Raw genomic sequence first — 24,016 nt, 5'->3', positions numbered from 1 at the left:
ACCCCCGGTTCTGGACTCCCCCAAACATAGGGAACATTTTTCCTGCATCTAGCCTGTCCAATCCCTTAAGAATTTTACATGTTTCTTTCAGATCCTCTCTCATCCTTCTAAATTCCAGTGAATGCAAGCCCATTCAGAAACCAAAATGAAGACTATGGGGTATCACAATTATGATGGTGCATCAAAATTGTTTTGCTGCGATTGGCAGCCTGTGAGGTTTGTAGAAAGAAAGGAAGTTAAGTGGATATAAGAGCGATGGCAAAAACTATTGTATTCTTCACCTCCGGTAATAAGGGGGACCATCTGTGAGTCGACACCAAAGATATAACTGCCTCCAGTCATTGGTTCTTCAACCTCACAAGACTGGAAAACCCAACTTTTTTTTCCCAAAGTACCATTATATCAATTGATGCTTCTTGATTCTTTCTTGATGTTGCTTTCGGTAGCACTTCACGTTTGTCACCGTTATGTTGCCCTTTACGTGGCGACTCTTGCATGCTAGTACTGTATGCAAACAAAGAGTCTCACTGGACCAAGTACACGTGACAATAAAGTATCGGTCAATCTTTGTTTTGATTCCTAATTCACCTGGACAATTTCTGACACTTCTCTCCCTTCATCCCACCAACACATTATCCTTCGCCGTTTCCGAATGCAGCAACAGGGTCCCACCGCCAGCCGCATTTTCCCCTCCTGCTCTTTTCTGCCTTCGGCAGGGACGGCTTGCTTCGTAACTCCCTGGGTCGCTCAATAGACAATAGACAATAGGTGCAGGAGGAGGCCATTCGGCCCTTCGAGCCAGCACCGCCATTCAATGTGATCATGGCTGATCATTCTCAATCAGTACCCCGTTCCTGCCTTCTCCCCATACCCCCTGACTCCGCTATCCTTAAGAGCTCTATCCAGCTCTCTCTTGAATGCATTCAGAGAATTGGCCTCCACTGCATTCTGAGGCAGAGAATTCCACAGATTCACAACTCTCTGACTGAAAAAGTTTTTCCTCATCTCAGTTCTAAATGGCCTACCGCTTATTCTTAAACTGTGGCCCCTGGTTCTGGACTCCCCCAACATTGGGAACATGTTTCCTGCCTCTAACGTGTCCAACCCCTTAATAATCTTATACGTTTCGATAAGATCTCCTCTCATCCTTCTAAATTCCAGTGTATACAAGCCTAGTCGCTCCAGTCTTTCAACATATGATAGTCCCGCCATTCCAGGAATTAACCTAGTAAACCTACATTGCACGCCCTCAATAGCAAGAATATCCTTCCTCAAATTTGGAGACTAAAACTGCACACAGTACTCCAGGTGCGGTCTCACTAGGGCCCTGTACAACTGCAGAAGGACCTCTTTGCTCCTATGCTCATTTCTCCCTGCCCACCCAAGCGTATCCCAATCCCAGTGGACGTTCTCCTGTAACTGCAGGAGGTGTTACACTTGTTCTTCCATCTCCTCCCCCCCCCCCCCCACCACAAAACAGGGACCTAAACAGCCTTTCCAAACAAGGCAAAAATTCACATGCACCTTCTCCAACCTTTTCTACGGCAGTCGGTGCTTCTGCATGGCCTCCTCTCCATCACCGAGACCAAGTGCAGACTAGGCGACCAATTTGCAGAGCACCGGCGCTCTGCCCACAATCACCTATCTCCACTTTCACCCTCCCCTCCCCGACTCCATCTGTCGGTATTATTTTCCTCCGTCTGCTTCCATCTTGCAACTCCATCACTCCTCCTCCTCCTCCTCCTCAACCCGGCTCCATTTATCCATCGTCATTCACCCCTCCTTGCCCCACCTATTGGCACCCTTCCCTTCTAGTCATTATATTGGTTAACCTCCCTCTCCACTCTCAGTCTCCAATGCAGGGTTTCAACCCAACTCATCGAGAATTCCTTTCCCTAAACATGGTCTTCTCGACCGGCACCACTCCTCCTAACATATGTATTACATTTGCTCTCAAATTTACAGTTCATCAGATAGAATAGCAGAGAGAAAAAAACTAGGTGATTGTGTTAAAGTAAGGCTTTGGAACAAGACGTTAAATAAATGGTTTGCCAAAATGATGTTATTTAGACTTTTCTGTTTTTTCAAGCTAAAAAAGTAATAGTCACTCATTTATTGTATGTTATGACTTCAATTGTAGCAGTAAATTAAGCGGGGTTTAGAGATGCAGCGTGGAAACAGGCTCTTCGGCCCATCGAGTCCAAGCTGACCAGCGATCAGTGTTGCAGTGCTAATTTTTTTGGTGCCGGAGCTGTCACTGGTGCTGGAGCGGCCGCTGTTAAATTCCCCGCTGGTTAAAATTCCCGCTGTTTATTTTGGGGGGTTTTTAACAGAGGTGCCGATGCGGCGCTCCGGTGAGCTCCGGCCTCACTGCACCCCTGCCAGCAATCCCCGTACATTAGCACTATCCTACACACTAGGGAACAATTTACGTCGGAATTTAACTGCAGGTGCTGGTTCAAATCGAAGGTATCACAAAATGCTGGAGTGACTCAGCAGGTCAGGCAGCATCTCAGGAGAGAAGGAACGGGTGACGTTTCGGGTCGAGACCCTTCTTCAGACAATTTACAATCTTTACCAAAGCCAATTAACCCACAAACCTGTATGTCTTTGTAGTGCGGGAGGAAACCGGAACACCCGGGGAAAACCCACGTGGACACAATAGACAATAGACAATAGGTGCAGGAGGAGGCCATTCGGCCCTTCGAGCCAGCACCGCCATTCAATGTGATCATGGCTGATCATTCTCAATCAGTACCCCGTTCCTGCCTTCTCCCCATACCCCCTGACTCCGCTATCCTTAAGAGCTCTATCTAGCTCTCTCTTGAATGCATTCAGAGAAATGGCCTCCATTGCCCTCTGTGGCAGAGAATTCCACAGATTCACAACTTTTCCTCATCTCAGTTCTAAATGGCCTACCCCTTATTCTTAAACTGTGGCCCCTTGTTCTGGACTCCCCCAACATTGGGAACATGTTTCCTGCCTCTAACGTGTCCAACCCCTTAATAATCTACGGGGAGAACGCACAAACTCCGTACAGGCAGCACCCCAAATCAGGATCAAACCTGGGTCTCTGGCGCTGTAAGGCAGCAACTCTACCGCTGCGCCACTGTGCCAACCCTAAAGAGAACGTTTGCTGGTGAGCATCTGACAGGTGCAAAATCTGTTTATTGGTGAAATAAATTCTACGATCCTGGGGCAACATTCCTCCATATACATTCACTCACTGACCAGGTTTACAGGATACACAGCAGAAAATGGGACCAAGTTGCCATGGAGAGCGATTAATGCTCGCTATTTCATCTGCGATGTTGCAAAAATTCTTTCAGCATTTAGAGATAAAAGGATTAGGTTTTATTTCCTCCCTCAACATGCCAGATGCTGACCTATATAGCTGTAATCAGAGATGCACAGAGTACACCCTAGAATGCACACAGCAGCAGGTTGGCACACTACTCCAATGGATCAGCACCTTTAGTGCTCTACATACCTTTGTGTAATCAGATGCTTGATAAGGATGTCTGATCCAGGGCACTATTCTGGCAACAATAACATCTCTATGATTTCTGACATTCCAGACATTTCTGCAGTTGCGGCCATAAGACCATACATCTGATTAAATTAGTAGGAAGGAACTGCAGATGCTGGTTTAAACTGAGGATCGACACAAAAAGCTGGAGTAACTCAGCGGGACAGGCAGCATCTCTGGAGAGAAGGAATGGGTGAAGTTTCGGGTCGAGACCCTTCATTCTCAACACGAAACGTCACCCATTCCTTCTCTCCAGAGATGCTGCCTGTCCTGCTGAGTTACTCCAACTTGTTGTGTCTATTTGATGAAATTAGACAATAGACAATAGACAATAGGTGCAGGAGGAGGCCATTCGGCCCTTCGAGCCAGCACCGCCATTCAATGTGATCATGGCTGATCATTCTCAATCAGTACCCCGTTCCTGCCTTCTCCCCATACCCCCTGATTTCGCTATCCTTAAGAGCTCTATCCAGCTCTCTCTTGAATGCATTCAGAGAATTGGCCTCCATTGCCTTCTGAGGCAGAGAATTCCACAGATTCACAACTCTCTGACTGAAAAAGTTTTTCTTCATCTCCGTTCTAAATGGCCTACCCCTGATTCTTAAACTGTGGCCCCTTGTTCTGGACTCCCCCAACATTGGGAACATGTTTCCTGCCTCTAACATGTCCAACCCCTTAATAATCTTATACGTTTCAATAAGATCTCCTCTCATCCTTCTAGGTGTGTGTTTTTTTATTTTAAAAAAATGACAAGCCTTTAATATTAAATGGTGTAGATGTGCAATCAATTGGCTTTGTTAAAACTGCACCTGGTCTCCAAAGCAGAGTTGGTTGTAAAGTTACCACATCCCCACTATGTCTCCAATTTGTTAACACTTCTTTGAAGTGTATGAGGATATTTTGCTATGATAAAAACAACCAATACAGCTATTAAAGTTGGCGCGCCACAGCTGCATAATGGTAAATATGTTAGGAATGCATATTATTTGAGATAAAATGGCAACTCCAATAAAGATGCGACTAAAGTATATATGCGACTAAAGTAAAATGTAGAATGACAATTGCTGGATGACTTCACATATACATGGAAAGTCAGCAAGGAGTGTGATGGAATAGACAACTCTAAAGATAACAGTTACACCATGAAGTGCAGTAAGACATGGGGAGGTGTCAGAAAACCCTGTGTTGGTGAATGGCGACAAAGAACTGCAGATGGACACAAAAAAGTTGGAGTAACTCAGCGGGACAGGCAACATCGCTGGAGAGAAGGAATGGGTGACGTTTCGGGTCGAGACCCTTCAAAAGAACTCGAGATGCTGAAATCTTGAGCAAAACACAAAGTGCTGGAGCAACTCATTGGGCCAGGCAGCATGTGTGGAGGGAGCCGAGGGGTGATTTTTTTTTCAGGTTGGGACCTTTTCCCAACCCGAAACATTGCCTGTTCATTCCCCCCACAGATGACGCCTGATCTGCTGGTTTCCTCCAGCACTTTTTGTTTCGCTGTGTGGATGAAGATGGGCAGCCTTGGTAATGCAGTAAATTTGCGATCCCAACCTCGTTCCACAGTCTGACGTGAAACTAGAACTGTGAACAGTCCGATTTCATTTTCCAAAAAGAGAGGTGGATGGGCTCTCCTGCCAAGAAGAAGCAGAGTTTACAATGGGGAGCAAAGCCATTAGTTTCAGCCTTCACCTGCTGATTTGGAAGAAACTTCCACTCATTTGAGATATTTGTACAAGAAAATTAAAAACACTGAAAGGATAGAAGTTATTCTGCAAATGTATTCAATTCTACAGCACAACAAAGCACTTAAATAAAAAGCACTTCCTATATTACTGCAAAACACTGACAAATCTTGAGCAGATAAGTCTTAAACAGCGACACAATGCTGGACTTCTGCTGATGCTCATAAATGGGCCAAGCTCCCACGGTTTGTAATAACATTACAACGAGAGACATTCTCCCTCATGACTGAGAGTCATCTATTAGATTAAAGTGAACATCCATAACTCAAGATACTCCTTGGACAAACTGAATGCCTTCCTGAGTGCCGAAACAATAAAGGAAAATGATAACTGTAAATCCAATTATATGTTGCTGATATAAATTAAAACAAATTTAAACTACAATGTTTTCTCGAAGTTCTGACAAAGTATCATGGACTGGAACTATCAACAATGATTCACTATCTAGAGTTGCTGTCTGGCCCTCTGAATGCTTCAAACATTTTCTTTTAAATTAAAGATGATGTTTTTATTTGGAAACATTTCCCTTTCGGGCTAAGCTCACTAAGTTTTGAAACAAAGACTAAAACTCATTACTTTCTTACTCGATTATTGTGTATGTGCTTGTGAGAGAGAGATTTGGGTTTTTTGAATCCCATAGCTGAACCAAAAAGATTTTTTTTGCATTACCAGAACTTCCAAGTAATTGGCAAACAACCTGGAAATTCATAACAAGACAGGTGGATGGCAGCTTATTAGAGTCATAGAGTGATACAGTGTGGAAACCGGCCCTTCAGCCCAATTTGCCCACACCGGCCAACATGTCCCAGCTACCCTAGTCCCACCTGCCTGCGTTTGGTCCATATCCCTCCAAACCTGTCCTATCCATGTACTTGTCTAACTGTTTCTTAAATTATGGGATTGTCCCAGCCTCAACCACCTCTTCTGGCAGCTTGTTCCATACACCCGCCACCCTTCGTGTGGAAAAGTTACCCCTGTAGTGGGCCAAGTAGGCCGAAATAACGACAAGTAGTCAGGGTTAACGAAAGTGTGTTTACTGTATCTAGCTGGAACTCCAAAGGGGATGAGAGTCATGCGGTCCTTGACCTTTATACTCCCGGCCGAAGTCCGCCTCCTTGGATCGACCCATTCCCGTGCCGAGGGGTCGTGAGTGGTATGGCCCGACCCTCGGGAGCCGCCACACCCCTCGGTTTACTATTAAGTCTTTTCCCCTTCACCTTGAACCTATGTCCTCTGGTCCTCGATTCCCTTACTTTGGGTAAGTGATTCTGTGTATCTACCCAATCTATTCCTCTCATGATTTAGTGGGGCATGGCTTCATATTTCCTAACTGTGCCATAGGTTTAGGCTTAGGTTTATTATTATTGTGAGAACTGAGTACAGTGCAAAAGCTTTCCAATCAAATTAGATAATACTTTATATAAATACAATCAAGTCAAACTCAAATACAATAGGTAGAGTGAAGGGCAGGGAGGAGGTCAGTCTGAAGAAGGGTCTTGACCCGAAACGTCAACGGATATGCTGCCTGTCCCGCTGAGTTATTCCACCATTTAGCATCTATCTTAGGTAGAGTGAAGGGACGTGCTGGGTAACATTCGTGAAGTGATGATCAGGCATCCATAACAGCCTCAGATTGATATTGAATCATCTTTGTGGAATATTTTTTTAATCAAATACGACCTTTTCCTCAAGAACAAAATGCAGATGCGGTTAAAACTATTTCATTGAAGCATGAAGTCATCGGATGCTTAAACAATCAAAGTCTCTTCGCAGGCAGAAGAGACTAGAATAGTTACACAAGTAAAGATCTGTCATGGAACATGAACTCCAGCAGAAAAGACATCTTGCTAAAACTACTGGGCTGAACCACCTATTTAAGCTATCGCTCAGTGGGGTCTGCTTAAGCTCTGGCACGAGACGTAGATAGAAATAAACCATGTGTTTCCGTTAGAAAGCATCGAGACAGTGGGGAATGCATTGCTTACCTCTCAGGATGTAATTCTGGTAGTTCTGGTCTGCTTCTGCTCCCACTTTTATCAAACATGTCAGACCCTCAGCAACGACAAACTCGTGGACCAAATCCTTGTCGTCCTAATGGGATTAGAGCACAATGCAGAAGTTACAACAGTGGGGAAACGCATGTAGACAATAGACAATAGGTGCAGGAGTAGGCCATTCGGCCCTTCGAGCCAGCACCAGCATTCAATGTATACATGCAAGCAGAAATAGGTGTCTTTTCTCCTTTACATGCAAAATAAGGAAACCCCTTGCTGCAAGATAATGAAACCTCTTGCTGTAACAGAATCAAACTTATGTTGCCACTGGGAACATTTTATTTCCCAATCTCAAATATTCATTTTAGTCTCAATAGACAATAGACAATAGGTGCAGGAGGAGGCCATTCGGCCCTTCGAGCCAGCACCGCCATTCAATGTGATCATGGCTGATCATTCTCAGTTTCTCTTTTGTTTCAAACTCATTCAATTTTTAAACTAAGGCAATAAGAAATTACTTTTTTGCTCTATCACTGTCCAGGCATGTGATTAGAGAGATAGATAGAAATAAAGAGAGCAAGGAGAATAATACAAAACAGTGAACAAGACCTGTGTACATCAACAGCTTACAGAAGCCCAGGGTGTAAGATTCAACCCTCCACGAAAATCATTGTTAATGTCTTTGCAGATAAAGTGCAAAAATTAAAGTCAATACTGCATAACAAATCCCGCTCTTTTTACAAAGACCCTTACAACAAGGGAAACCATTTTCTCTCCTATTGTATTGAGCCATATTCAAATCCTGCCTTCAAGTACGCTCAAGTATGCTGATGCAGTGTTATTCAATCCAAAATGTATACATACATTCTTCAATAAAATTCAAAAAACTGAGGGTTAAAATTAGTTTAGAAGATAAACATGACTACATGATGTGTGGGGCAAATGAGCCCCACACATCCAAATTCCAGAATTGCTAATTGAATTCGTAATCAATAATGGCTGTTAATCTATACACTTTCCCCAATTAAGTCCAGTTTCAGATAGCATCTGAGGTGATTGACTGCCACTTCAATCTGAGAAAGGAGCATCCACGTCCATCCTGAAGACACAAGAGACCGTAAATGCTGGAATCTTGAGCAAAAAACACAGCACTACATTTGTGGAGGGAAATGGACAGACAATGTTTCGGGCAAGCGAGAAGTGGATACAGGTGTGGAAGAGTGGTTCACAGATGGGTGGAAACAGTGACAAAGGGCAGAGATGAAATGGAGACAAAGGAAAAGGGAGGAGTGTGAAATGTAAAGCCAGAGGGATGGTTAGGAGTACTGGGGGTGAGGGAAGGGGAGGAAAAGGTGGGATGAAAGGGAAAAAGAGTAGGGAGGGGTGAAAGATGAACAGGAGGAGGAAAGGAACAGGTTAATGGATGATGTGGGAGAAAGGTACGTGCAACAGGGAAGGGGGTAAAATGAGGTACGATCAGAGGGGTCACTTGAAATAATAGAATTAAATGTTCGTGTCGTTGGATTGTAGGCCGCCTAAGTGGAATAAATATAAGATGATGTTCTTCCAGAATGCAGGTGTCCTCACTTTGACAGTGGAGGAGGCCCAGGACAGAAAGGTCGATATGGGAACGAGAAAGGGAGTTAAATTGGTTAGCAACCTGGAACTCCAACAGGCCTCTGTGGACAGGGAACAGGAGTTTGGTGATCTGTTTGCCTCGTCTATTGTTGGTCTTGTCGATGTGGAGGAGGTCACACCGGGAGAGCAGAATGCAATGAACACTTCAGAACAATGGGATAGGACATCAGTTTACGGATGCAACACATTTATCTGCATGTACACCTTCTCGCGTGCCCTCTGGCCAAAAAAAACCCAAAACATATCGCACAAATTACCCACAAATTCCACACCGACTAAACGGACTTGAAATAAAATTATGTTCTTAACAATTACCTTATTGCACTTTTTTTAAATTACCTAAAAGTAATTCGTTTTGGTTTTAGCGATACCATGTGGAAACAGGCCCTTCGGTCCACGGAGACCACGATGACTAACGATCACCCATTCACGAGTTCTATGTTATCCCAGTTTTGCATCCCACACACTAGGGGCAACTTCCAGAAGCCAACAAATCTGCGCATCTTTGGAATGTGGGAGGAATCCGCATCACGCGGAGAAAACGCACGCGGTCATGGGGAGAACGTACAAGCTCCATACAGACAGCATCTGCAGTCAGGACTGAACCCGGGTCTCTGACACTGTAAGGCAGTATCTCTACCACTGTGCCATTTAGAGATGCCAAAGGATTATAAGCATCTGGAAATTCAACAATTAATCAACTCAAAAGGACCAGAACATACATAATGCAGGCAAAAGCATTTGGTTCCATTCTCAGATACCACTGGTCCATTTTAAATTGGTCTTTAGCCATGTTAGTTTTTACATGACAGGCAGCTCTCATTTTAACTATATGTCCCAATGATTGCCTTGTCATACAGATTGCATATGGTTGCTTTTGATTTTGGGTCAGCACTGTGTCGTAGCGGTAGAGTTGCAGCCTTACAGCGCCCGATACCAGGGTTCGATCCATGATCATATTGAATGGTGGTGCTGGCTCAAAGGGCTGAATGGCCTACTCCTGCACCTATTGTCTATTGTCTATGGGTGCTCATCTGAAAGGAGTTTGCACGTTCTCCCCATGACTGGGTGGGTTTTCTCCAAGAATTTGGGTTCCCTCCCATACTCCAAAGACGTACAGGTTTGTAGATTAATTGGCTTGGTATACACGTAAAAACTGTCCCTTGTGTAGGATAGTGTTAATGTGCGGGGATCGCTGGTCGGAACAGACTCAATTGGTTGAAAGACCTTAATCCTCACAGTATCTTTAAACCAAACTAAATCCTTCAGATTGCAAATGCACCCTGACTGTGGACAATAAACTAATAACCAAAAAAAACTAATACCCCACACAGCCAAGCACCATGGTTATATTTGCACAGCTCTCTGTTAAATATTTAATGGCTTAGCATCATTGAACACTATATCAATCTTTGACTCTAAATTATATAGACTTACACAACATAACTTGCGCAGTACAATGCTGTTCCTATTCTAACACAATCCCTTCTCACCTTATATTTACCACCATTCATGGCAAGTTCTCAGATTCAAATAATTAATTAGAAAGAGAATATGCTAAGAAACTGGAAAATTACCTGCCGGTAATGTTCAAGGGGAAACACACCCAACCACACAATTCCTTTTAATTTGTTTTGGAGCAAGTGTTCAGCTTAGTTTATTGTCACGTGTACCATGGAACAGTGAAACACTTTTGTTGCATGTTAACCAGTCAGCGGAAAGACTATACATGATTACAATCAAGCCATCCACAGTGTACAGATACTTGATAAAATGAATAATGTTTAGTGCAAGATAAAGCTAGTAAAGTTCAATTAAATATAGTCCAAGGGTCTCCAATGAGGCAGATAGCAATTCAGGCCTGCTCTATAGTTCTTGCTAGGATGGTTCAGTTGCGTGATAACAGTTGAAAACTAACCTTTGCAAAGTTTATAAACTAACCATTACATCAGAGCCAACATGACAAATAAGTAGACACAAAGTGCTGGAGTAACTCGGCGGGTCAGGCAGCATCTCAGGAGAGAACATTTTAAGAGGGACGGACAGAGTTGACGTGGGTAGGCTTTTCCCTTTGAGAGTGGGGAAGATTCCAACAAGGGGACATAACTTCAGAATTAAGGGACAAAAGTTTAGGGGTAACATGAGGGGTAACTTCTTTACTCAGAGGGTGGTGGCTGTGTGGAATGAGCTTCCGGTGGAAGTGGTGGAGGCAGGCTCGATTTTATTATTTAAGAGTAAATTGGATAGGTATATGGATAAATGGGGATTGGAGGGTTATGGTCTGAGAGCAGGTAGATGAGACTAGGTAAGAGAAAGTGGTCGGCGTGGACTGGTAGGGCCGAACGGGCCTGTTTCCGTGCTGTAATTGTTATATGGTTATATGGTTATAAGGATTGGATGACGTTTCGGGTCGAGACCCTTCTTCAGTCTGAAGAAGAGTCTCGACCCGAAACGTCATCCAATCCTTCTCTCCTGAGATGCTGCCTGACCCGCTGAGTTACTCCAGCATTTTGTGTCTACCTTCGATTTAAACCAGCATCTGCAGTTTTTTTTCCATGACAAATAAGTGTTGTGTACTGATTTTGGAAGGTTTCATTAATATTTGGATGCATTTAGACAAACAAAAAATACTTGTGGGTGGACTAAATGTTGACCCTAATCAGAACCCCCAGCTTGCTGAAACATCAATACTACTGCTCTGTATATCTCCATGCATTCAGTCATAATTTAATTACTCCCACTGACTATATTTAAAATGTTTATGTATCATTGACCCTCATCTCAACTATTAAAATAATGGTCAGTAGCTTCAACGGTTCAAGGGAGTCCAGATGAAAACTATACTGCTCTTGTAGGAAAGCAAAATAAGCTAGGCATCAGCAGCTGCCCACTGTCTAGAAATGGGACACATTTGGTTTTGCTCTTAATTTTGGGAGCTAAACTGCATAACACTTGAGCCAAACAAAAACATTTTTTTTTACAAAACATTCTCAATATCTTTGCTGGCATGGTCAGCAGTTATTGCCCACCATTAGATGTCTGTTCAAGAAAGTGTCGATGAGTCTGATGAATTGTTCACTTTCTCTCAAATCTTTCACTGTCACAGCTTGTCCTATATTAATTTCATGTTTTCGTGTACCTTTTTGTGTGTTGTAACTGTTGGCAGACCAATTTCCCTCAGGGGATGAATAAAGTTCTATCGTATCGTATTAGACACTAATTGAACAAAGATCTTCCAGTTAAATTTTTGAGGGACACAAGCAATTCTATTCAACTCCTCACATAAAATTAATTCGCCAATAATTGGTGGCTGAAGTTGATCCAAACTGTTCACAATTAAATATGATGATGCCGTTTAAGAGGCTTTTAGATAGGCACATGGAATAGAGGGATAAGGATCATATACAGGCAGATGAGATCAGTTCAACTTGGCATCATGTTCGGCGCAAACATTGTAGCCCGAAGGACCATTCCTGTGCTGTATTGTTCCATGTTCTATCTCATCATTTCACTGAACCAAAGATGAGCTTCGCACGACACATCCACTCCATCGCCAGAACGCCGAACTATTATTTCCATCACCTGACCTCAACTTTTCTCACCTGCGGCTAAAATTCTCATCTCAGCCATCACCTAGACTTAACCACTCCCACACTTTTTTGGCCATCCAGTCTTCTTCTAATCCACAAAATAACTGGACACTTCCAAAAATGCTGCTGCCCGTATTTGTACTTGAATCAGTCTCGTTCAAACTTCACCCCAAGACTCGATAACCTATGATGGCCCTCACTCTGTCGAAGGTATTTATTCACAAAATGCTGGAGTAACTCAGCAGCAGGTCAGGCAGCATCTCAGGAGAGAAGGAATGGGCGACGTTTCGGGTCGAGACCTTTCTTCACTCTCTCCCACAAATCTCTCCCACAGGCCCTCACTCTGTCAATACCTTCATTTGAAAAATTGATGTCCTAGTTTTTCAATTATCCCGAGGATTCCTCCGCCTGCTACACGCGACTATCCAACCAGCTTCAGATCTTTTGAATTCCTCCCGACCTGGTTCAGAGTCTCTGAAAGTCTTTGTCTTTTTTTTGTACAAATGCACCAACATTGGCAATCACGCTCCCATCTGAAGGCGTGTATGTGTGTGCGTGTGCGGTCTCTCCATCCCACCACCACCACCCCCCCAGATGCTCTTTAAAAACTAGCTTCTAGTCTCCATTATCTCATAACTCGAGGTGAAAATAGTAATGTTTGCTGTCACTCCCGCCGTGCCTCGGGATATTTTATAACATTAAAGACAACCTCATAAATGCAAGTTGCTCCTGTGTTACAGCAATCAATGGACCGCATCTTTATTAACAAAAATGGGAAACAAAAGCAAAATTAAAGAAATTCAATTCAATTACATTGGCGGGGGAGCATTCAAGATTTTTGAAAATGCAGTGTGCCTGGGCATCAGAATAGCATTTGATTGTCATCTGCCCAGCTTCACCAGTTCCCATTATGTGTAACAGGACTTCCTCTTAGTCTGAGATTTTACTTGTGGTCCTCTGAATGTAAATCGTATTCAGCACAAGGTGGAATTCAAACTTCAAAAAAAGTGACTGCAAGTTAACTACAATTCCCATTTAAAACAATGCCAAAATTCATCCAGGGACTCCAAGAAGATTAGTATGAGGCTAAAGAAAATCACAGTTCCCATTAGAAAACATACGAATGATGCTCAAACTTCCCTACAATATTGTTTCTTTTGTTCATTATTGCCATTAAATTCTGGAAATTAAAATTTAGAAATTAGAAATTAGAAACATATTCACAGAGCCAATTGTATAGATTAAATAGTTGCAACAATTTGATGTTCTTGTGGTGCATGTTTGATATATTGAATGAAAAGTAATCAACAGTGGGCAAATAAAATTGGCAGATCTCAATATCAAATTTCACAGGGGTAATTTAAAAACCCTCCTGGAAATGCAAAGGCTAGATAGTTAAAACAGATACTGGCATCAACCCCCTCTAGAACTGTGATCCCTTGAGTTGTGGAAGGGCAATTGGGATATTGTCATATTTGACCTTTGACTCTATTGGTTTCCCTTTCCGGGTTTAAAAAAAACAGTTCTTTAATTGGGTTTTAACCTTTCAAACATCTGCCAGACTTGTTTGGATTAATCAAACTCCCATAAGATCTTTTGCAAAATGAGCCGAGAAATCACTGATTAATCCCTGATGAGAAAAATAAGATGGTCTCACATTGCATTATAATTTGCTCATTTGATAGATAGGGCTCAGCACCCAGCACACATCTCTTGGAATTGAGGGGTACCAAGGCAACTTGCTCAGATCCCAATGTTCCCAATAGCCACTTGACTTGCCAGATAGCGGGTTCCACAATTTTGGAAGATTAAAGAGAGTCGGGTGCAAGAACCAGATGGCCACCTGCAGTTGCTGAGCAAGTTTCCAGAGGGCGACAAAATCCATCTTAGCACATCTGTCAAATGGAACTGAGACAACTGGAACCTGACTTTTCATCTGTTTAATAACCACTAATTCTGACACTTAGAGGCCTCTTAGGACCAGAATAGCCCCAAGTCTAGGGATCCCGTTTGTCCCATTTCTCTATTCCTGAAACATATTCAACAAAACACAGTTTCATGTCCCCAAGAACTCTCATCAACTTCTACAGAAGCGCTGTAGAAAGCATTTTATCAGCTCCAAAATTAAAGAACACACCATCACGTACAAATAATTCATCTCAACTGTTATGTAAATCACATTTATTACCATAGAATCACACAGCATGGAAGCACTGACCCATCAGGTCTGTACTAAAAATTAAGCTCCCACAGACACTGACACAAGTTGTTACAAACAGGGAGATTACCATCATTGTTTCCTTTCTCTCAATGAAGCTATGAGTTTCTACTGTATTTACAGCCCTTTACCAATTACATTAGTTCATGGTGTGTATGAAGGAACTGCAGATGCTGGTTTAAACCAAAGGTAGACACAAAATGCTGGAGTAACTCAGCAAGACAGGCAGCATCTCTGGAGAGAAGGAAACGGTGGCGTTTCGGGTCGAGACCCTTCTTCAGACTCAAGAAGGGTCTCGACCCGAAATGTCACCCATTCCTTCTCTCCAGAGATGCTGCCTGTCCCGCTGAGTTACTCCAGCATTTTGTGTCTAACATTAGCTCATGGCCTTGCTTCTCTCCGTCTCTGCAGTTACTGTATAGACTCCCTGCTGCAGTCCACTTCCACAAGCCTCTTCATTCCTCTGACTCCAAGTTCTTGGGTATTGTTACACCACTTGCAGCTCTGCCCTCAGGAAACTCAGCTTAAACTCTGAATACCACCCACAAGATCCTCTTCTGAGATCCTTCTTACAACTCACAACTTTGTCCGACCTTCATCTCAAAACCACTTAACTCATTATCTGCTCCCTTGACACACATGAAACATGTTTGACAACTGGAATGGTGCTTCATTAAAGAGGCGTGTTAACATTATTTATATCTGTCCTGAAGCATTCAGTTGAAGATGTTATTGTCTGCTTGATAGCTTCTCAAACTGTTTGTCAGAACATTCTTTGGCAACATCGCGTGGAATACCATGCAAATAATTTTTGATAGAAATTGATAATGACTATTACAAAATTCAATGATATTCAAGGAAAGGAATGGGCATCTTATCTTAATCGCAGTTTTGGCTTATCCTTGATTCAACTCTTGGCTCAACTTGTCCAGACAGCTTGCCCCGTGTTCCCAGGGAACTTAAAATATGTCTTTCTGTAGGTGGGGCTCAAAACAAAACAAAAACGAGAAGGTAACTTCAAACGCAATGAATTTTTCAAACTCAAAGCATAGTTGTATGAACTAAATCAGCCGACTCTTAACAATTTAATTTGTTCAAGTGATAAATTAGCCTTGCTATGGTGTGTGGTCAAATTAGGTCAGGTTTGATAAACTGAAAGCAAGGGTCAACATCATCAGGAAACTTGCAGCAACAGCTGAGGATGCAATGCACACTCTTAAAACTTGCCCCCCTCACTAAATTTGAAAGGGAGTAGTTTCTATGCACGAGCAAAGCACATTGGAGAATATGGCCCTGTGAAAAATTAATGGGATGTTTACATAGACTTGTACTTAACTACTGATGTCTAAATGGGTAAGAGAAGTAGAATTAGTCTGGAGGCGTTCAACCTAGAACATGATTTACTTGTGAAAACCAGACTTGGAACAGCTTTAAAGTAACAAATTGTCATCAAATTGAGATATTACAGCAAGTAGCCGTTCCCGATAAATAGTCCCACAGCAGATGAACAGCAGAAATTCTCTCGTGATTTACAGGTCAGGCAGCGAGTTCTACTTAAGATAGACATAGAAAGCTGGAGTAACTCAGCGGGACAGGCAGCATCTCGGGAGAGAAGGAATGGGTGATGTTTCGGGTCGAGACCCTTCGTCAGACAGGTTAGGGATAAGGGAAACGAGAGGTGATGTGGAGAGATAAAGAACAATGAATGAAAGATATGAAAAAATGTAATGATGATAATGGAAACAGGCCATTGTAAGCTGTTCGGAGGGTGAAAATGAGAAGCTAGTGTGACTTGGGAGGGGGGGATAGAGGGAGAGAGAGCCGGGGCTACCTGAAGTGAGAAAAATCAATATTCATTCCACTGGGCTGTAAGCTGCCCAAACGAAATATGAGACGTTGTTCCTCCAATTTGCATTTAGCCTCATACTGACAATGGAGGTGACTGAGGACAGAAAGGTCTGTGTAGGAATTGGAAGGAGAATTAAAGTGTCCGGTCCGGGAGATCAGGTAGGTTCAGGCGGGCTGAGCGAAGGTGTTCTGCGAAACGATCACCCAGTCTGCGTTAGGTCATGCCGATGTACGAGAGTCCACATCTTGAACAACGGATACAGTAGATGAGGTTGGAGGAAGTGCAAGTGAACCTCTGCCTAACCTGAAAGGACTGTCATGGTCCCTGGACAGAATCGAGGGAGGAGGTATGGCGACAGGTGTTGCATCTTCAGCGGTTGCAGGGGAAGGTACCTGGGGAGGGGATGGTTTGGGTGGGAAGGGATGAGTTAACCAGGGAGTTGCAGAGGGAACGGTCTCTGCGGAGGGCGGAAAGGTGGAGATGCGGAAAATGTGGCTAGGATGGCGGGAAGAGGAGTTCTACATGTTGCTTTCCTGAACTCTGCTGGGTTAACAGTTCAATAGACCACCTCTTACACCCACAACTGGTCTCATGATCTGCAAACCCGAACAACAATTAAAGTTCTCGAAACAAATAGAGGGCGGCAAGGTAGCGCAGCGGTAGAGTTGCTGCCTTACAGCGAATGTAGCGCCCGAGACCCGGGTTCAATCCCAACTACGGGTGCCTGTCTGTACGGAATTTGTACCTTCTCTCTGTGGGTTTTATCCGAGATCTTCAGTTTCCTCCCACACTCCAAAGATGTACAGGTACGTAGGGTAAAATGGCTGAATGAATGAATAAATTTATTGGCCGAGTATGTGCCTATACAAGGAATGTGCCTTGGTGCTCCGCTCACAAATGGCAACACAAACATACAGTTAACAATTAAGAATAAAGCATAAACACATCAAAACAATAAGGATACAACATTACAGTCTAAACATGTGGGTGAAAATAAACCAGAGCAAAAATAAACTACAGACTTTGGTTATTGAGTAGAACTACTACTCGTGGGGAAAAAAAGCTATTTTTATGTCTTGATAAATGTAAAAATTGTCCCTAGTGGGTGTAGGATAGTGTTAATATGCGGGGATCGCCAGTTGGCACGGACCCGATGGGCCGAAGGGCCTGTTTCTGCGCTGTATCTCTAATCTCTAAACTAAAAATAAAAATTTAAAAATCTGATTTCTGCAGCATTCAACTCAGCTCCTTTTATTATTGTTTGATGCAGTGGAAAGATACGCACTGAAAATGTCACTGAGACTATTACAGGAATAAGAATGGAGGGCCGTTTTCCATATCTCTCATCGCCATCAACATGAAAAGACCAAAGGGCCCTGGGAAACATACACAATTGAAAGCCCCTGTAGGTAATAATTGAATGTAGGCAGCAACTGTTAAATATTTATGCCAAAGAATATTCCACTGTCACAAATACACGTCAGCAAGTTTATAGCACAAGCAGTAAAATAAAATTAGCAAGGTTATTCAAGGTGCTGTAGCACAAAAACAAATGGGCCAAAGCCGTCATGGAATTTCCAGTTGAAACAAGGAACTGCAGATGTTGGTTTACACAAAAGGACAGAAAGTGCTGGAGTAACTCAGCGGGGCAGGCAGCATCTCTGGAGAACATGGAGAGGTGACGTTTCGGGTGGGGACCCTTCTTCAGATTGATTTTTAGTCTTCAGTTAAGATTGCATCCATCCCAATCAATGGATATATTTGAAATATTGAGGAGAGCACAAAAAGGTGCCGAGGTACTGAATGGCAGAGCAGACAATAGACAATAGACAATAGGTGCAGGAGTAGGCCATTTGGCACTTCGAGCCAGCACCGCCATTCAATGTGATCATGGCTGATCATTCTCAATCAGTACCCAGTTCCTGCCTTCTCCCCATACCCCCTGACTCTGCTATCCTTAAGAGCTCTATCTAGCTCTCTCCTGAATACATTCAGAGAATTGGCCTCCACTGCCTTCTGAGGCAGAGAATTCCACAGATTCACAACTCTCTGACTGAAAAAGTTTTTCCTCATCTCCGTTCTAAATGCCCTACCCCTTATTCTTAAACTGTGGCCCCTGGTTCTGGAAGAACAAGGCACAGAAGGCCCCATTCCAAATTAGTTTAGGTTAGAGATACAGCATCGGCCTTCCGAGTCCGTGCCGACTAGCACTATCCTGCACAGTAGGAACTATTTACAACCTTTCAACTGAAGCCAATTAACCTACAAACCTGGACGTCTTTGGAATGTGGGAGGAATCCTGAGCACCCGGAGTAAATCCACACGGTGACGCGGAGAACGTACAAATTCTGAACAAACAGCACCAGTGGTCAGGATCGAACCCAGGTCTCTGGCGCTGTGAGGCAGAAAAACGACTGCTCTGCCACCCAACATTTAAACTAGCAATTGTTTTGCAACGCGGTTACTACAGTTGGTGAGGTATAAAAGCAGAGAATGAAGTATGAGGGGCCGAATGGACTTGCTCTCCTTCAATTATCATAATGTAATTTGGTGCATGATGCCAAGGTGTGCAGCTCAGATTACGAACTCCCTGCCCTGATATTCAAAACAGACACTCAACAGACCACAAAACCTATCTCACTGCACTTATAGCACATGATGGCCAGCGCATATTAAACATATTATCTGCTGGGAAAAATCTTCGCATTCTGCAGGAGGTGGCAAAATATTTTGAGTTTAAACATCCCTGATTTAGAGCAGAAATCAGACCATTGACTTTAGGTGTAATAACTTTTCTTTCAAGACCATCTCTCGTTTTGTCTGTAAAAAGCTCCTTACCTGTTAATCATGTCTCTCTCAACTACTAATTACATGACACTGATACTTCCTGTATAATAGCTACCTTCATTTAAGAACCAAACTTTCATTCCACTGCCATGTGGCTGACATTACTGCATCCCGGAAATACATTATAAAGGAATTTCTCCATTCCTCCTTGCTTTATTAGTCTGGTCTTTGTATTGAATACACAAGGCAGATGTTCAGAGGCTTCCTCCAAATACATTCCCTCCTGTCCTGAAAGTACTGACCCTCTCTGGAGTTAGAGACACTAATACTTTTCTCATGCTTCATCTAAAGAACAATTATGTGCAACCATGACTATTGAGCGTTAACGGAATACGCAACATACAAGGTGACGAGTTTGCACCTTCTCCCTGTGTCTGTGTGGGTTTCCTCTGGGTGCCCCGGTTTCTTCCCACATCCAGAGATGTGTGGTTTTGTGGGTTAATTGCCATCTGTAATGTGCCAGGAGTGGATGAGAAAGTGGGACGGCATTGAACTTGTGTGAGCAGGTGATCAATGATCAGTGTGGACTTGTTGAGCCAAAGGGCTCGTTTCCATGCTGTGCATTTCAGTTTTTGAGAAGCAGCATGGAAACAGGTCCTGTGGCCATTGATCACTGTTCACACTAGTTCTATGTTATCCCGGTTTCTCATTCCACTCCCTACACAGGCGAGGGCAATTTACAGAGGCCAATTAACCTACAAACTTGCACGACTTTGGCATGTGGGAGGAAACCGGAGCACCGCGCAGTCACAGGGAGAATGTCCAAACTACGCACCTTCGGTCAGGATTGAATGCAGGTCTCTGGTGGTGTAAGGCAGCAGCTCTCACCAGCTGCACCACTGTGCTGTCTGAACTAAACTCATAGAAAGCATCACACTAAGAATGAAGGTTAAAAAAATGCTGGAAATATTCCAAGAGAAAGAGTTAACATTTCAAGATATTTCATTCGAATGGTAATGATGAAAATCCATTAAACATTATTTAGCCACTATCTTTTCTCCCAAATGGTGCCTGACTTGCTTAGTATTTTCAGCACCTTCTATTTCAGCACTTTGCTTTATTGGATTTTATCCTGCACCAAACATTATGTCCTCGAGCCTACATCTGTACACTGTGGATGACTTAATTGGAATCATGTATAACCTTTCCGTTGACTCGATTGCACGCAACAAAAAAGCTCATGTGACAATAATAAACTAAACTAATCCTAACTGAACACGCTCTCATCCAGCATCAGCTTGTGTACATTTTCGAGGAACAGCCGTGAGGAGCCAAAATGTTGACTTGCATCAATTGATTTTGATGCAAGCAATGATAGGAGATACACAATCGAGAAAGCAGGTGAGCAGTCTGTGACATGGTGCTGTCCTTCCTCTGTTGATGCTGGTCATAGAGTTGTACAGCATGGAAACATGTCCTTCCACCAGAACGTCCACGCCGACTAATGTGTAGATGCCCCATCTACACTAGTCCCACCTACCTGCTTTTCGCCCAAACTCCTCTAAACCTTTCCTATTCCAATTTTCTTTGCATTCCTGGTAAATAAACTAGGGCTCAGTTTCTTCGCGAAAGCTGCATCTCTATTTTGAACAACTGTGGGTCAGGCTTCTGATGTACCGATGAAAACAAGCTGACTTTGGGAGCATCAATGCACTAATTTTTTTTTTCTGTCCACCTGGTAATTTCTTGCTGCTGCACATTAAACCAGGAGATTGTGTGGAATTGCAGGTTCTAATCTCAGAGTCATAGAGTGATACAATGTGGAAACAGGCCCTACGGCCCAACTCGCCCACAGCGACCAACAATATCCCAGCGACACTAGTCCCACTTGCCTGCGCTTGGTCCATATCCCTCCAAACCTGTCCTTAACTGTTTCTTAAACGATGGGATAGTCACAGCCTCAACTACCTCCTCTGGCAGCTTGTTCCAGACACCCAACACCCTATGTGAAAAAGTCACCCCTCGGATTCCTATTAAATCTTTTCCCCTTCACCTTGAACCTGTGTCCTCTGGTCCTCGATTCCCCTTAACTGGGCAAAAGATTCTGTGCATCTACCCAATCTATTCCTCTCATGATTTTGTACACCCCTATAAGATCTCCCCTCATCCTCATGCGCTCCATGGAATAGAGACCCAGCCAACTCAACCTCTCCCTACAGCTCACACCCTCTAGCCTTGGCAACATCCTCGTAAATCTGTTCTGAACCCTTTCAAGCTTGACAATATATTTCCTATAACATGGTGCCCAGAACTGAACACAATATTCAAATTGTGGTCTCACCAACGTTTTATACAACTGCAACATGACCTCCCAACTTCTATACTCAATACTCTGACTGATGAAGGCCAAAATGCCAAGAGCGTTTTTGACCACCTTATCTACCTGTGACTCAACCTTCAAGGATCCATCCACCTGTACTCCTAGATCCCTCTGCTCTACAACACCATCCAGAGGCCTACCATTTACTGTGTCGATCCTGCCCTTGTTCAACAACCCAAAATGTAACACCTCACACTTCTCTGTATTCAATTCCATGAACCATTCCTCCGTCCACCTGGCCAATCGATCCAGATCCTGCTGCAATCTGTCACAACCATCTTCACTATCTGCAAAACCACTAACTTTTGTATCATCAGCAAACTTGCTAATCTTGCCCTGTATGTTCTCATCCAAATCATTGATGTAGATGGCAAACAGTAACGGGCCCAGCACCGAAACCTGAGGCACACCACTAGTCACAGGCCTCCAGTCTGAGAAGCAACCTTCCACCATCACCCTCTGCTTCCTTCCATGGAGCCAATTTGCTGTAGTTGTGTTGGGAAAGGAGGAGGAAAGTATTGCCACAGATTTGCTTGACACAACTTTGTATTGAGATCTGGTTTGTGATGGACCCGTCGGCTAAGATCATGGATTTAACCTTCTGCTGGCAGCTAAATACATAAATGATCCATAGTTCCTCTCAATTAATGATGTCAATGACTTAGTAAGAAGTTAACAAAGGCTACGTTAATGCTACTCTGTGCATTTACTTTGAATCCTGTACATGAAAATCACATTTATGACCAGTGTGAAGAAGAGTCTCGACCCGAAACATCACCCATTCCTTCTCTCCAGAGATGCTGCCTGTCCCGCTGAGTTACTCCAGCATTTTATGTCTATCTTCCATGAAAATCACTATCATTGTTTTTCCGGATGGATGGGATCAATACCTTGATTGGGAGGAAACACCTCATATTATTGGTAGGATGTAGCCGAGGAGGACAATTGTGATGACTTCCTCTATTGTCGACAGCAGGAAGTTCTACAGTTATTACATTAACTGGAGACACAGTGGTGCCACTGTAGAGTTGCTGCCTTACAGCACCAGAGACATAGGTTCGATCCTGACTATGGGAGGTACCTGTACGCAGATGAACATTCACCTTGTGACCATGTGTGTTTTCTCTGGGCACTCCTGTTTCCTCCCACACTCCAAAGATGTACAGGTTTGTAGGTTAATCGCCTTCTGTAAATTGTCGCTAGTATGTAGGATAGTGCTTATGTACGGTGATCATCGGTCGGTGCGGACTCGGTAGGCCAAAGGGCCTATTTCCCAGCTCTATCTCTAAAGTCTAAATTTGGATGTCTTAAATCTTGAAAATGTTCACGATTACAGCATCGCAGAAAGCCCCAGGTATATCATTCTCTTACCCAATTGCAGCATCAAAGCAGCTGAATTTCTGAACTTTGCAGAAGGTAAAAAATAATAATGCATATCAGTGCAGAATGCATAACTCTGAGCAACAGATCAGCAATGAACTGAATCAACAGCATAAAAACAAAAGAGAAGAAGTATAACATAGCAAAGAAGAGCGGGAAGACAGAGGATTGGGACTCTTTTAAAGAGCAACCGAAGATAACTAAAAAGGCAATACGGTGAGAAAAGATGAGGTGCGAAGGTAAGCTAGCCAATAATATAAAGGAGGCTAGTAAAAGGTATGTGAAGAGGGAAAATAATAGTTAAGGCAAACGTGGGTCCCTTGAAGACAGAAGCAGGGGAATTTATTATGGGGAACAAGGAAATGGCAGACGAGTTGAACCGGTACTTTGGATCTGTCTTCACTAAGGAAGATACAAACAATCTCCCAGATGTTCTCGTGGCCAGAGATCCTAGGGTGACAGAGGAACTGAAGGAAATTCACATTAGGCAGGAAATGGTGTTGGGTAGACTGATGGGACTGAAGGCTGATAAATCCCCAGGGCCTGATGGTCTGCATCCCAGGGTACTTAAGGAGGTGGTTCTAGAAATCATGGACGCATTGGTGATCATTTTCCAATGTTCTATAGATTCAGGATCAGTTCCTGTGGATTGGAGGGTCGCTAATGTTATCCCACTTTTTAAGAAAGGAGGGAGAGAGAAAACGGGAAATTATAGACCAGTTAGTCTGACATCAGTGGTGGGGAAGATGCTGGAGTCAATTATAAAAGATGAATTTGCGGAGCATTTGGATAGCAGTAACAGGATCGTTCTGAGTCAGCATGGATTTATGAAGGGGAAATCATGCTTGACTAATCTTCTGGAATTTTTTTTGAGGATGGAACTAGGAAAATGGACAGGGGAGAGCC

General features: G+C 43.3%; 1 protein-coding gene across 9 annotated transcripts in view; it reads right to left on the bottom strand.

Annotated features, from left to right (window-relative positions):
* fhod3b (formin homology 2 domain containing 3b) overlaps window positions 1-24,016 on the bottom strand; it is a 561,621-nt gene that overhangs the window by 252,587 nt on the left and 285,018 nt on the right. For all 9 annotated transcript variants that reach the window (XR_013548492.1, XR_013548493.1, XM_078415815.1 and 6 more), the window contains exon 5: window positions 7,260-7,365. Coding sequence is in view for 7 of the 9 variants with exons in the window: in XM_078415815.1 (XP_078271941.1) it covers window positions 7,260-7,365 (106 nt within the window). In the remaining 2 variants the exon portion in view is untranslated. The remainder of the gene's footprint in view (window positions 1-7,259; window positions 7,366-24,016) is intronic.

This window comes from Rhinoraja longicauda, chromosome 2, assembly GCF_053455715.1.
Source record: "Rhinoraja longicauda isolate Sanriku21f chromosome 2, sRhiLon1.1, whole genome shotgun sequence".
Lineage (NCBI taxonomy): Eukaryota > Metazoa > Chordata > Chondrichthyes > Rajiformes > Arhynchobatidae > Rhinoraja > Rhinoraja longicauda.
Note: the sequence above shows the minus strand (reverse complement) of the source record. Positions and strands in the feature narration are given on the sequence as shown.